Genomic DNA, 13,829 nt, shown 5'->3' with positions numbered 1-13,829 from the left:
CCCACTTTAAACCTCACTCCTGAAAACACAGGGGCCTTCTTCATCCTTGTCACAAATGTGCCGACGCTGTGCTGACCGGTTTTGTGTTGCTGTGTTCTAGAGACCGTGTCATTGGCTTGATGATGACCGCCTGCGATCTCTGTTCTGTGACCAAACTCTGGCCAGTTACAAAACTGACAGCAAACGACATATATGCCGAATTCTGGGCTGAGGTATGTCCTTGAGTTTTGGATGAGTATGGATGATGTCAAGAAATGGGAGAGCACTGGCGATAAATGTTTGAATGCTTCAGTAACAGTATGTTAGTTGCGCACATTGCTCATGAATGTCAAAAACCACCGTCAATCACATGTGATGAAGAATTTAGCATCTACGCAGGTACAACGTGGGAACAATCATTCTGTTACCTCTGATTTGAATATTTGTGTAAATTCTCTGATGTGAACCGAGAGAGGTCAGGAACTTCTTCACTGAGCAATAGTGCAATAATTTTCTTACTAGTGAATCATGTGTTCATTCAGAAATCATTTCTGGTCATCTACTTTACAATGGGCACTGAAAAAAGTATTTGGAGGGACCTACAATACCATGTGCCTACACTTAGAAATTTGAGAGAATAGCCATTTTGTACCATGACACAGAAAGTTATGTAAATATACCAAATAGTCAATTCAACAGGAAATTACAAGGTCTGTAGAATATGTGGGATATTAATTCATAATAGTCCTGACATGACATGTGACACAAACATGTAAATTACTTTTCTTAACATTTTTCTTCACTGAGTTTTCTAAATTATCATAAATGTGTTTTACTCCTCAGTTTTCTTTCTGAATTGCCCATGAGTAAGGAGCATTTAAATCTCTTGTTCACATTGATCCACAAGCATGTAGACCCCTGCGTATTAAAAGATTATTTTCTGTAATAAAGCAAATGACAAACCCTTTGGGTACCTCATTTGGTTTGAAGCAGTAAAAGTGAATTTGGAGGGCAAAGATTTTGGAAGTTGATTATTCAAACTATATATCACACCCACATAAAAGTAAAAACTAATAAATCCTCCAGTTAAAAGTTTAGCAGGAATGGTTTATAGCATTGAATTATTTCACAAAGAGTTTCTATCACATGACGACCACAGGCTTGAATTGATTACACTCATGGCGTGTGTGTGTGTGAGTGTGTGTGTGTGTGTGTGTCCAAATCGAGTTACTCTTGGACTCAATTAAGAAGGTTGTTTAGATGTTCGTGTCTGAATTGTAATATTTGACTTTATTATCACGGTCCACTTAATTTCCATACGTGTCTAAAAGTAATAACCTGGAGAACATTCTATAAATATCACATAAGAAAACGGGTATGAAGCCAGCTTATTCTTTTGCAAACAATTTTATTTAATCAGTACATTTCATACTTGAACGGCTATGTTTGTGTTTTAAAATGTGAACCAAACTGTGGCAAGTACGTAGGGTAGGTTTTTCCCCTTTCTGTCCTGGATGGTTACACAGTCCACCAGACGGACTCAGCTCCCAGCACGTTTCCAGACACCATCTCCCAGGACCTCCTAGCCCATGGGAGGAAACCAATACGGTCTCCAAGTCCTGCCAGTTGACCTCGTAGACGTTCAGAGAGTCCGTCTCTCCCCCGTCCTTATCCTCTTCCCTACTTCAGACCTTCAGACGTCATGCCTGGAGGAGGGCGACGTCTAACTGGATCCCTTGCCTGTATCTGTCAGAAGCGGCCAAACAGTACTTGAGTGTGGTCTTTGGTGTCCTGTTGGATGAGATTCAAATCCCACTTTGGTCCCTAGGATCGGCCTCGGGCCAGCCCTCTGACTTATCTCCGTGCCTCAGTTACCACCTTTGCGAGACCGGGGACTTTAATTCTGATGGCATCAGTACTCTGCTTCCAGTCCGTCTCTTGACGCTCTGGCGATAAAGACAAAAACCACAGACTTGCTCTGCAAAGCCATTGTGTCTCCAGGCACGTTGTCCAGCCCCTGGGGTTTGTTGGTTCAGGTCTCTCCTTCTCGTCGGGGTCCCTGCAGTTCCATCTGCCCGGGCCCCCCACCCTCCGCCCTCTACCCTTCTCTCCAAGCCTCAGACCGTGCCAATTCTCTGTCGTATCCATATTTCATAGAATGTGCTTGTTTACTGTTTATCATTTATCCTCATTTGTAAGGACATAGTCAAAGCATCGTTTATTTCAAATCTTTGTAATCATTGGACATACTACGTAAGTCCTTGAAACCAAGGGGCCTAGTTAGTTCCACTCACATATTATAGAAAGACAATAGTTTGAGAACCAGTGATTTTAATACTTAAAGTGGTAACTAGAGCACAGTTATACTTCAAGCGCCCTTACATTGTTAGGACAAATGTTTTTGCCCTGTGTGTGGAAATTCTCAGCGAGGGATAGAGCAAGTTGTTTCTAGACGCTGTCTTAGCAAACCTAGGATGGTGTTTGTTCTGTACTTCTGAGTTATGAAAACAAACTTAATTAAAATACAAAAATAATAAAGAAATGTGAGGGAAAAGTGGAGTATTGGGGGAAATTTAGGAAATGTTAAGGAAGGAAATTTCAACAATCTTTAACAAATAGAGTAAAATAGATTTTTTTTAAGTTATAAAGTGGAGATAATAATATCTAACTCATAATATTTCGTGAAGATTAAATGAAATAGTCTTTACAAGTTATTTAGCCCAGAGTCTGCAATATAGTGAATCTTTAGTGTCTGTGATAATAACTTGTCCCGTGATTTATAGCCAATCATACTGTATCTTCACTAACACATTTTAGCAGACTAGTGTTTGTTCTTAATCCATCAGTATTTCCCTCTAAAGCTTCACCAGGTCAATGCACATGAAAAATTGTTTGCAAAGGAAGTCAGAAAACGTCCTGGCGGTTCTTCCCTGCTGGTTCATGTTGCTTCTCTTCACTGCTTACTATATCACCATTTATTCTAGCTTCTAACTTCTGCAAAATGAAACCAGGAGATGGCAGGGTTTCTGGTAATGCAGTACAGGAGAACATCAGGATAAAAAGCAAACAATGATACTTTAAGTTTTTTCATTACTTTGCCTTTTTGGGGTGTTGATCGCCAAAAACAGGATTCCTTTTGAAGAAAATGAATGAATAAAGGGAAGAATGCACTAGTGCCATACTTTTAGAACTGTTCGTACGTTGAGAAAGCCTGATTTCCGCCCCCATATCGTAGGGTGATGAAATGAAGAAGCTGGGAATCCAGCCTATCCCCATGATGGACAGAGACAAGAAGGATGAAGTCCCCCAAGGCCAGGTATGAGTTACTTTGTACAGGAGGATGGCTTCAGGAGCTCGTCAAACCTGGCGTGAATGAAAAGCAGATGCCGTCTTAGGTTTTATGTGCAGTGAGTGGCTGGGGCGTTCCAGGTCTGGTGATTAGTACAGAAACAAGCAATTTTATCTTAGAGGGGCGGAGAAGTAGAGAAAAAAGAAATGGGCCCTTTGCCCTTGAATCTTCACCCACTGAAATGAGCCTTCACGTGGAAAGACGCTCTTGGAACCTCATTTGTACTGATGGGAAAGTAGACTTGACTGACAGTTTGTGTTTCTCAGCTGGGTTGAGGGCTAACTAACTGTAACCTCTGATTTTGTCCCCAAAGCTGCAAGTTGACCTCAGAAATGGGAGGGTGTGGCTGTGCCGTGGACGGGGGGCAATTAGTGGTGGGAGGACAGAACCCAGAACCCTGGAAACCCTCTCCATTTAGAGGGAGCTGGGGGTTATTAATACCAAGATTAGCAACTCCAGATTCAGAGCACAGCCTGTCGTCATTTCTTCCTATGGACGTCATTACAGTAAATGGTGTCCTTTCTTGACTTGAAATAGAGGGGACGGATGAATTTGAGTTCTTCATATTTTTAACATGCAGAAAATATTTTTTCATGGGTTATATATAGATACCTTTTTGGAGAGTAACATTATAGATGCTGATTAGGTCCACTTTTCCTGACAAATAATGCTTAGTATTTTGGTACATTTTGAGTTTTGTCTCACCATAAATTGACATTAATTATTCTCTTTCCAGGTCTTACTACATAACTTATGTTAATGATTTTATGTTTTGACAGCTCTTGTCTTCTTAGTCTTCCATGTGTGCATGTTTGCTGTGATAAATTTCTCATATTATGGTCTTTTTACACTACCAATGTTCTAATGTCATAATAAGGAAGTTAGTTATGGATGAATAATTATAACACAGAATTCAGGGTAGAAATAATTTCAAAACATTCACAGGATGATGATGTTGGATAATTCTCCAATTTCCCTGCTTGCTTTGAAGTTCATTTATGAACTGTCACTACAGGCGTCTAGGCAGGTGCGCAGCACAGAGAGGCTGTGTGTTTGTCTCATCACCACCAGGGACCGGCTTGCTCTGGCCACGGCCGGTGTTCCTACCGCGGGGCTCACTGTTTCTTCTCTGTTTGAATGTGCACCTGGCACGCCTAGCATGCATGCCACATGTATATGTCATGTCTTTTCTGCAGTTCATTGGTTTTTTATCATCGTTCATGTAACTGTCCCATGTGTGCAGTCACAGCGACCAGCCTGTCTTGTCTGGTGTCCACTTTTCACTTCCTGTAAGAGTCTTTTCCCATCCTGAGACTACGTAAACCTGTCTCTGTTGTCTTTACTCTTTTTGTTCCATCACTTTATATTTGATTTATCGATTCATTTGGAATTTATCTTGTTATATAGTTTAAGATAGGGCTCTAACAATATTTTTTTTCTAGATAGTTTAGCAGTCATCTCACCAGAATGCCTAGTATAGCTGAAAATGTCATCAGTTGCCTCTGTTCTAGTGTTATTTAACTAAGAGAATAGTTTATTTTTGTGCCAAAATTCCAGATCCATCTACAGTGTAAGAGAGTTTTAAATAAAATACTTACATAGTCAGCTAATATTTACCAACTCTATTGCTTCTAAATTGTGATTACTATGAAATTATTCTTTGCTACAATAATAAAACACTACTTTCCACTAAGTATCTCTTTCTCGAGATCTTCTGCTCCGTGACATTGCTAAGTATTAAAATAAGCAGTCTGCATGGCCATAAAGACGGAAATGCGTAGGCACGACTCCAGTAAGATTACTATGACGACAGTCTTTACAACAGGATAGAGCGCAAAGGAACCACGTAGATTAGACCCTTGTGTGTCCTTTGCCACATCCCATTGAAGTTCCTTTTATTGAAGAAATAGGTAACCCTATTGGTGGTTGGGGGTCACCTCATCCAAGGAGCCAATTTGATCTTGTCCATGTTGTCCACCACTTGAGTGGTAAGAGTGAGACAATCGGTGACGAGACAAGTGGTGATGGCTAATAATCTGGCAGGTCTTTCCGTGTCACCTGCAGTGGCCACTGGGAGCTAACGTCATTTGTTTGTACGGTGGCCCAGAATTCCTAATAAAATGTTCTTTAACATATTTATTAAAGTGCCACAGATGAAAAACTGTGAAATTTGACATGTTGAGAGAACTGTGATAAAATCACTGAGATTTGTTATCGGTACAAAAATGTTGGGAGACCCAAAGCCAGCAGGTTAGCAGGCAGCACACCTGCACGCCTCCTGAATGTCCGTCTGGAGGCGAGCCCTCCTGGGCAGGAGTAGCAGGCTTGGCTTTGCAATGTCCGCATTGGAACGCTGAACTTGACCAGGTTCAGAGCAGGACTGGAGTTACTCCTTGATGCGTCTATAAATAGAACCTTGCTGAATGTCGTACTTGGCTTAAATGAACTTTTTCATGTGTTTTAAGTCTTTATGTGTTTTATTTCTAGGATGTTTATAATGCATTTTCCATGAACTCGGCCATAGTAGTCACTGGGCCCCAATATCACAGCAAAACCAAACATTTAATTTCATAGTTAGGCTTCAGAAAGGAAGCTCGCGCGAGGGGCGCTGCTAGAATTGCTAACGTGCGGTGTGTTTCTTGCCGGTGGTTTCGGTGGCGTTAGCTGGGCTTCTACAATGCGGTGGCCATCCCCTGCTACACCACCCTCACCCAGATCTTCCCGCCCACGGAGCCTCTCCTCAGAGCCTGCAGGTACGTGGGACGCCCCGCGGGGATGGCCTGGAGGGAAAGGGCCGAGGCTGTGGGCCGGTGCGCTGTCTGCGCCAATCCACCGTGGACCCTGGACATCGCAACTGCACGGCTGAGCGTGTGCCTAGCTCCCCGGTACATGCCGGGAGCCTTTCTTCTGAAGGGCACTCATTCGTCCAGAAGCAGTACTTGTTTTTCATTTGTTTTTTTTTTTTTGAATCAGCGATCCTCACCAGTATTACTTTTAAAAAGACAGGACAATAATGTCTGCTCAGGGCTACTTGTTAGGAAAGGGGCTGAGCTTCAACCACAGGGTTTATTGTTTGAGTGGAAGAGGAGGGACCTTGAGTGGGCAGCTCCTTTCTCTTGTGAGTTTTCTTTCCCTCCCCAAAGAAACTTAAGCCATCTGTTACCTGTTCTGGCTTCAGATTTCTCCATAACCGGTCAGCATCTTCTCTGAGGGCGGAGCTCCGTTAAAAACATCGGGATTTCCATGTCACTTAGACAGCAAGGTCCCTCCAGGCACGACGAGGGCAGTGATCAGAGCAGCCCTGTGTGTCCACTTCTGGCAGGTGAACCGGCATCCAGGCGACCTTCTGACTACTTGGCCACTGCACTGGGGGGTCAGAATGGACATGCCCGGGGGGATGGCAGACCGACATCTGTCTAGATCATTTCAAACAAAACCGAACGCCTTTACTATGCTCCCGTCCTCTGCTATTGAAACTTATTTCGTGAACTAATTTTTTAAGCAACACCAACAAATGAGAAAAATCCCGTTTTTTCGCATTTAAGTGATGGTTTATCTGTGCTCTCCACTCTCGGGACAGGAATGTAACAGCCCACATTATTTCCTTGAGCCACAACTGACCTTAGTCCGCAGTTCTTATTAAAATCCTGTCTTATTCCCTGAGGCTGAACCTTATGTGGAGCTGAATAGGACTTATTCTTGATGGAACGAAGTTGGGAAGAGTGGGTTGCCCACCAAAGAGAGGCTGGAATGTCAGTAGAAATCCAGAAACACGTTGTAAAAAACAAAAACACCTGAGACGGTGGTTAAATGTCCTTTTCCTACCCCCAAATCTCTGTATTTTGTGCTAAATATTTAAAAGCAGCAGAATGCAGTTTCGCTGTGATGACTGAGCAGAGCGGTAAGTATTTTGCTGTTGCAGCAGCTCTGATGTATTCTTGCTTCTGGGAGGAACCACACAATTCCTTAAAGCCCATTCTGATCTCTTTAACATTTAAAGAACATTCATCCTGTATCAGTGGGAAAAATAGCAACGTTAATGTGTATCTTTTTTTTGTAATATATCCAAAAAATCTCCATTGGTTCTGGGAAAATGATACGATTGCAAAAGTTCAGTGTTTCGTCTTTCGGGTATGTAGCGTAGAGATTTCTTTTGTCTGGAAGTGTCTTAGCAGGTGGATACGTTGCATGACCTTTTGCCCATTCCAAGGTTGCCTTCTGATTTTGACTTTGTATATCAGAAAGCCAGGTGCAAAGTGGGAAGTGTTGATGAGGTCTCTGTCTGGTTACCACGTAGGGCAGGGTGGCGGCCATGCAGTGGGAGTTAGCACACGACTGAAGATTAGAGGCCTACAACATCAAACCACAGCTATTGAGAGAGAGAGTCTCCAAGAGTGGGGAGAAATGGGCTGCCTTGGAGACGAGCCGTCACCAGAACACAAATAGTTTTACTGAAACGCAAGGAAGTTTGTACCAGGTGTAACTTAGGGTGACTTTTTACATGGCACAGTGTTTCAAGTGTGATGAGGCAGGGACTAGAGGCCGCCGGGATGCTCGCAGTTTCCACCCCGTGGAGGACTGTGGGATGTGCTTGGTCCTCCCACTGATTCCGCATGGTCGGTCCCACTGCACGCTCGCCCCTTCAGTTACCCCTTCGAACTGGCTAGGATGTGACCTGGCCTGGCCTGGCTTGCCTTTTTGCCCTTGCAGTCTGGAGCTGGTGGGATGAGATGTCCCCCAGGCTTTGGTGATTTGGGGCTCTTCTGGGGACATGAAGCTGCAGTGTCACTTCAGGGAGGCCGACAGGAGCCTGCCTGGCCCCAGCCAGCTAGTTAGTATCAGTCAGGACGGCAGCAAACATCCTCAGGCATAGTTCTGCACCGGGGTGGGGCGGTGACGTTTTGAGACAGTCCAGAAAGCCTGTTAACCAGCGCCTGCCACTGTCCCTTTTTGTCCCTAGGAACAACCTCAGCCAGTGGGAGAAGGTGATTCGAGGCGAGGAGAGCGCAGTGTGGATCTCTTCCCAAGCGGTGGCCCCAGGGACCTCCGAGAAGCTGCCTGTGAAGATTGGTGACTGATGGCCACCGGTGAGCTTCCCACCCCAACACACTCGTCTTCTTTCTTTGACTTTTCTTCCTTTTGTTTTTGTGGGGGAACCTACACCTGGTAACTGGGGTGCAAGCCTCTTCAGAAGGTACCATCAAGTAAATATGTCAAGCAGATGACTCCCTGCCAGTCTCATCGGAAATGCATCCCCGACAGTGACAAGCAGGACCACCCCACGACCAGAAACCCGCTGTCCTCGTGACTCCATCTGACTTGTGAACCGGCCTTTTCTAACAGGCTAATGTTGCTGAGGCCTTAATGGAAATGGACAAAATTATTCAGAAGGGGGTACTTTTCCATTGTATCTTTCTAGTGAGGGTTTAAAATGGTACTATTATGACATTGTACTTTGGCTTGGACACCGATGTTGCTTTGATGTTGTTGGTTATAAATAGGAATTCCTATACATCGCTATTGCAAATGTTCCTGCGTGACTACTTGTAATTAGCGTGACTTGTAGCAGACAGCCCCGGGCGACTGTCCTCGAGGTTACACGTACGAAGTGTCTTTCTGCAATCAGTGATAGAAAATAGTCAGTTTCCTGTTTCAGAGCTTCCCAAATTAAAAGTTAGGGGGTCTCAAGTGTATTCTCTCCGAACATACTAAAGGGCTCAGACGAGTAAAGTTAACGCGAAAGGAAGGAAATGGACTCTGCCCTCCTGAGAAGAGCTGCAGGCATGCATCATGGTAAATAAACCTCAGTCCAAGTGTCAATTCAGAAGATGTCAAAGGATATTTAAGTTTTTTTTCATTGCAGTCTTGGCAAATTAATAAACGTTTTGCATAAAGAACAAAATAAAAGCAAGGCATATGATTTTTTTAAATGGGCAAGTCTTAATGGAATGTAAAATGTGAACTTTTAATAATGATTTCTTTATATTTTCACTTTGTGTCATTGCAAAACTTCAGATTCACATTCAAAATGAAAGGTTTATTCTACAAATTATTTCATTAAACTAACATACATATCTCCTAAGATCAAACAAAACCATAAACTTGAAGTCTGTAATTTTTACTCTGATCTGCTGCATTCATGTCCCATGTATCCCCTTCCTACTCATACCTCCTAAGCTTTCTGTCCGCGACCAGGAGCAGGAGAACGCAGTGCAATTGCACCGTACCTTATTTCTCTTCTCAGTACTTTGCCCCAGGTCCAGTATCTACATAGAAACCTGTGGTTTGGAGAGTTTCTTCTGTATAATTTTTCTAGACTGATATTACTCCACAATGGTAATGTTTTGAGAAAATATACAAAAGTGATCGTCTGGACCCCTTCCTACAGGGATTATAAGCCAGTCACTGCTGGTGCATACTAGTGCTGTAAAGATGTTTAGCATAATGACAGGGTGACCTCCAAGCCTGTAAACCTGTGGTTAGTCCTGACCAGAAGGAATTCGATTGAGTCTCAAAAGGTGACAGGCTGGTCCATAACAAGGAGCTTATCCACCCTTCATGTGGCAGGAAATGGGAATAACACTTTTAGTCAAATCAATTTTTAAAATACTCAATACCATCCACATTGTTGTTCATATGAGCAGGGTTTTTGTAAAAATAGATCAGTTGTTTCTACATCATGGTTCATTTATGTTGTAGCAAAGGGAGCTATACATAAACATTGTTCTTATTTTAAAGTTGACACTGTGTTCAGTTTCATTATGGGCTTCTGAAAGCTGTGTCTTCCCTCCATGGCGCCCCATTTTCTATTGTAATTATACAATATGAGGTAAAATGAAATAACTAGAGAGAGAGAGATGCCACTGCAGCCAGATACACACACGTATGTGTGTCAGATACACACATGTATGTATGTGTCAGATACGCACACGTATGTAGGCAAACGTACGTGTGACATCTGTGTAAAACAAAAATTAGCCTCATCCTTCAAAAACAGTGGTTTTTCGTGTTGGAAAATGAGTATTGTTTGATAAACAGCTGACTAGAAAGGGTCCTTTTTCACATTAGTGTATTCATAAAATTCAATTCAAGAAGTTTCATGTTTCTCTTGCATCTAAAGTTATGAAACGACCCCACCAAATTCACCTTTAATCACAAAAGTGAACTTAGCCGTCTAGTTACGTTGTAGACTGAATTGCAAGGGCGGGTGAATGTTATTTCAGATTGTTGTCTCACTGAAAGGATTTTAAAAGAATGCATCAACTCTGCTGCTTGATATAGAAAATGGTCCTGGGGGACCCTTGGGCTATCTAGCGTTTTAAGGTTGCTGTTTGGATAAGATTATTAGAGAATATTCATTTATTTCGATATAGTCAGGTCACATTATATTATGTGACCTCCACTTTAAACAGTTTCCCAAAGAAATGTTGGTGGATTTATTGGTTGGTTGATTTCTTGTGAAATAGTGTCGTAACAGAAGGGAAGTTTGAGCAAAGGACTATATCCTAATGTAAACTGTTAATATTGCTTTCATCATGTGTAAGGTTTACTTAGCAATCATAGATCTACCTAGAATAAAAGGGCCCAGAATGAAGTGATATTTACTGAATATTCTGTTTTTTTGGGGAAAAAATGAAGTTAGGAATATTTTTGTATTTGGCAGATATATTGAGCAGACAAACTTTTGACTTCTGTTCTAGTCTTTTTCCCAAATCTTTTCTTAAAAGGCAGAAGGTTTTATTACCAAAAGTTTGATGAGTTTCTTATTAAGGTGGTGTATTTGGGGCCAAAGTTTCCTGTTCAGTATAAATTTGGTAACCAGCTATAAGTGTAGGTATACAGTGTTCGATTTGCAGAAATTTTCATTGGTTGTGCTGATTTTTAATAGACAGTGTTTTATTGTCAAATACAATTATTCCATTATCTTCCAGAGATAGTGAGTATATTTTTTCACGAGAAATTTTCTTGGAAATGCATGCCAACAACATGAAATATGGAACTTGGGCAGTGGAATAAAATTCTGAAAAAACGCTAGCATCTTATTAATTAGTAGTTGACTTGTGGCTTAATTAATTAGAAAGACTGAAAAAGAAATGCAGTGGATGTGGAAAGTAATTCTCACAAATGGCCCTTTTGCTCGGGCGGGCATGGGGCCACTTGCCAGCCTTAGTGATTTCTAAGAAACGCATGACAAACCGTTCTCCCCACTCATTCCTGAGTCCTCTCCCAGTGGAAACAGCATCTGTGCAGACGGTCATAATGCTACTCGAAGTGAAAGGTTCTCCTAACTACAAACACAACTAATTTGAAACTAGATTTGTTCAGTGTAGGTTTCCTCTTTTTAGCATGCCTTTTAGATTTTTTTTTAAATGCTGTACAATCAACCTTAGTGAATTTTGTTTTATTGTTATGTTCAAGCACGCTAGATATGTTCGTACACGATGCATACAGATACACAAATCCTTAGCCTGGATTTTTAACTATATTTTGTTTTGAGTGTTATGTTTCTGGTCTTTTAACTCAAGATTAAGGTTTGAGCTTTAAATAGGACTAAATCACTCACCATGCCTTGGCCTGTGCCTTTATTTTAAATACTGTAAGTTTTTGTCTTCATTCGTATATTATTTTGCTTTTCTTGCTTAACTATAATTGGAGACATTTACAGGGACACAGCCATGGTTACCGTTAGCAATTGGAGGGGCCATTCGTCTCCTTATCAGACGCCCGTCTCCTATTTGATTTCATTAACTTACACCCTGTGACTTCAGCCAAGGAACTGCTCAGATTCAGTCTTTCTTGCAACTTCCAAGAACTGTGACACTGGTTATGATGTGATTTTGCTGGGTTCCAGGTACATATGCATGATTTAGATTTTGAAAATCATTTCTGCCTTTATATATTTTAAACATGTGTTTGCTTTCTACACTCTGCTGATTTAGGGTTTAATTCTTTAAAGACGTTAATTTAGTCATATTAGTGTACCCCTTTTATTGCAAGTGTTAGTCTGATTTTTAAATCACTGGAAAATGTAAATTAGCCGAGGCTGCTACCAGTTATTTCTCCGCTTGCCAGTGGCCCCTTGGCTGTTCTGTTTTTATATTTGCATAAGTATTTATTCTGATACATACTTTGCTGGCTCCTTTAAAGACTTATCCTAAGTTTAAATTAGTGATATCCATGCAGTAACACACTTTTTGTTTTCTGTCTTTTTTTAACTGCATATTTTGGTTGTCTGAAGCATTAGGTACACATATTTGATGATAAAATTAGGAAAAAAGAAAGAAAATGTTTCAACTGTGTTCTGGTTCTAAATTTAAAAGATGGAAGAGAAAGACATTTATGTTTCCCCAGAAACATGTTTAAAATCCCAAGAAGCATTACTGTCTTCACTCCAGTGCTAAGCTTTTTCCTCCTCGATCCAACAGTGGGACACGGCGTGGTTTGCCATGTCTCCTTACAGCGAGAAGGAGGGCAATGCAGCTGGAAGCACGCAGACCCGAGTGTGGCTGTGCGGGGCCCAGGGCCGTGTGTCACCCCAGGAAGCAGACACACACATACAGCCGAGTCCAGGTTGCCCAGAGAGAAGTCCGTTTACATATTGTCAGTTGTCAGCGAATGTTTTTGAGGTACTGTGTATTTGCAGAAGTCTAAATGGGAAGTTTTTATTTCTATTGTAAATTAAATTTCAATAGTGTATTACCTAGTTCTCTAGCCCCCCTTAAAATATCATGATGTGATGGGCATTGCAGCATTTGGTTTTTTCTTTCGTCACCCGATACCCGGTCCTCTGCCATATCTCAAATCGCCTGTGTAGATGACATATGGGAGTATTATTTTCCATAGGACCTCTTGTGTGGTGTGTATTCTGTGTGTTTACTCAGTGTGCAAATTGAAGGTACAATAGACTTACCTGTAAGAGGCATTGCTCCAATGGCCCTATCTAGTCAACAGATCCAACCCAATGATCCACTTGAAATAATGCGCTTGCCCAAAACACAGTGAAATAGTTACCAAAATTTTTAGAAATGCAGCATCTTGAACCTTTCTGAAAAGAAAAGGGTGACTTTCTTTACAAGTCCAAATGATCAAGAGATCCTGTGTCCCTATCTAGCTGTGGCACATAAGAAGTTGCAGGCGATCGCCTCCCTGTTGACCAAAAGCCACGTGTACCACAGCGTACATGCGTGTACCACAGCGTACACGCCGTCAACAACAGCGCGCGTAGTAAACTGGTTTGTGGAGTCAATGGATCTGTACCCAGAGTGCTGATGGGCTCTCTTTTGGGAGGAGGAAGAATTTTAAGTTAACAGCATCCAACTTCGTTGTGGTCGATGAGTGCATAAATTAAAAAAAAAAAAAAACACACAAAAACACCAAAAAAACATTTTATATGTATGACATAGAAAATCTTTGTAAAATGCACAAGTGCAATAACCTAAAGAGGTCTTAACTTTGCATTTATAAATTATAAATATTGTACATGTGTGTAATTTTTTCACGT

The 13,829-nt window shown here is 41.7% G+C and overlaps 1 protein-coding gene across 1 annotated transcript; it reads left to right on the top strand.

Moving 5' to 3' along the window:
- Nucleotides 1-100: 100 nt before the first annotated feature.
- On the top strand, nt 101-13,691 carry LOC117019989 (cAMP and cAMP-inhibited cGMP 3',5'-cyclic phosphodiesterase 10A; the record flags this gene model as incomplete). Its single annotated transcript, XM_033102222.1, is given in 4 exon segments — nt 101-212; nt 3,215-3,295; nt 5,993-6,081; nt 8,289-13,691. Coding segments are annotated over 4 exon segments (400 nt in total), but the record flags the coding sequence as incomplete, so codon positions are not given.
- Between the last annotated feature and the right edge of the window lie 138 nt (nt 13,692-13,829).

This window comes from Rhinolophus ferrumequinum, unplaced genomic scaffold (assembly GCF_004115265.2).
Source record: "Rhinolophus ferrumequinum isolate MPI-CBG mRhiFer1 unplaced genomic scaffold, mRhiFer1_v1.p scaffold_43_arrow_ctg1_2, whole genome shotgun sequence".
In the NCBI taxonomy this organism is placed as follows: domain Eukaryota; kingdom Metazoa; phylum Chordata; class Mammalia; order Chiroptera; family Rhinolophidae; genus Rhinolophus; species Rhinolophus ferrumequinum.
Note: the sequence above shows the minus strand (reverse complement) of the source record. Positions and strands in the feature narration are given on the sequence as shown.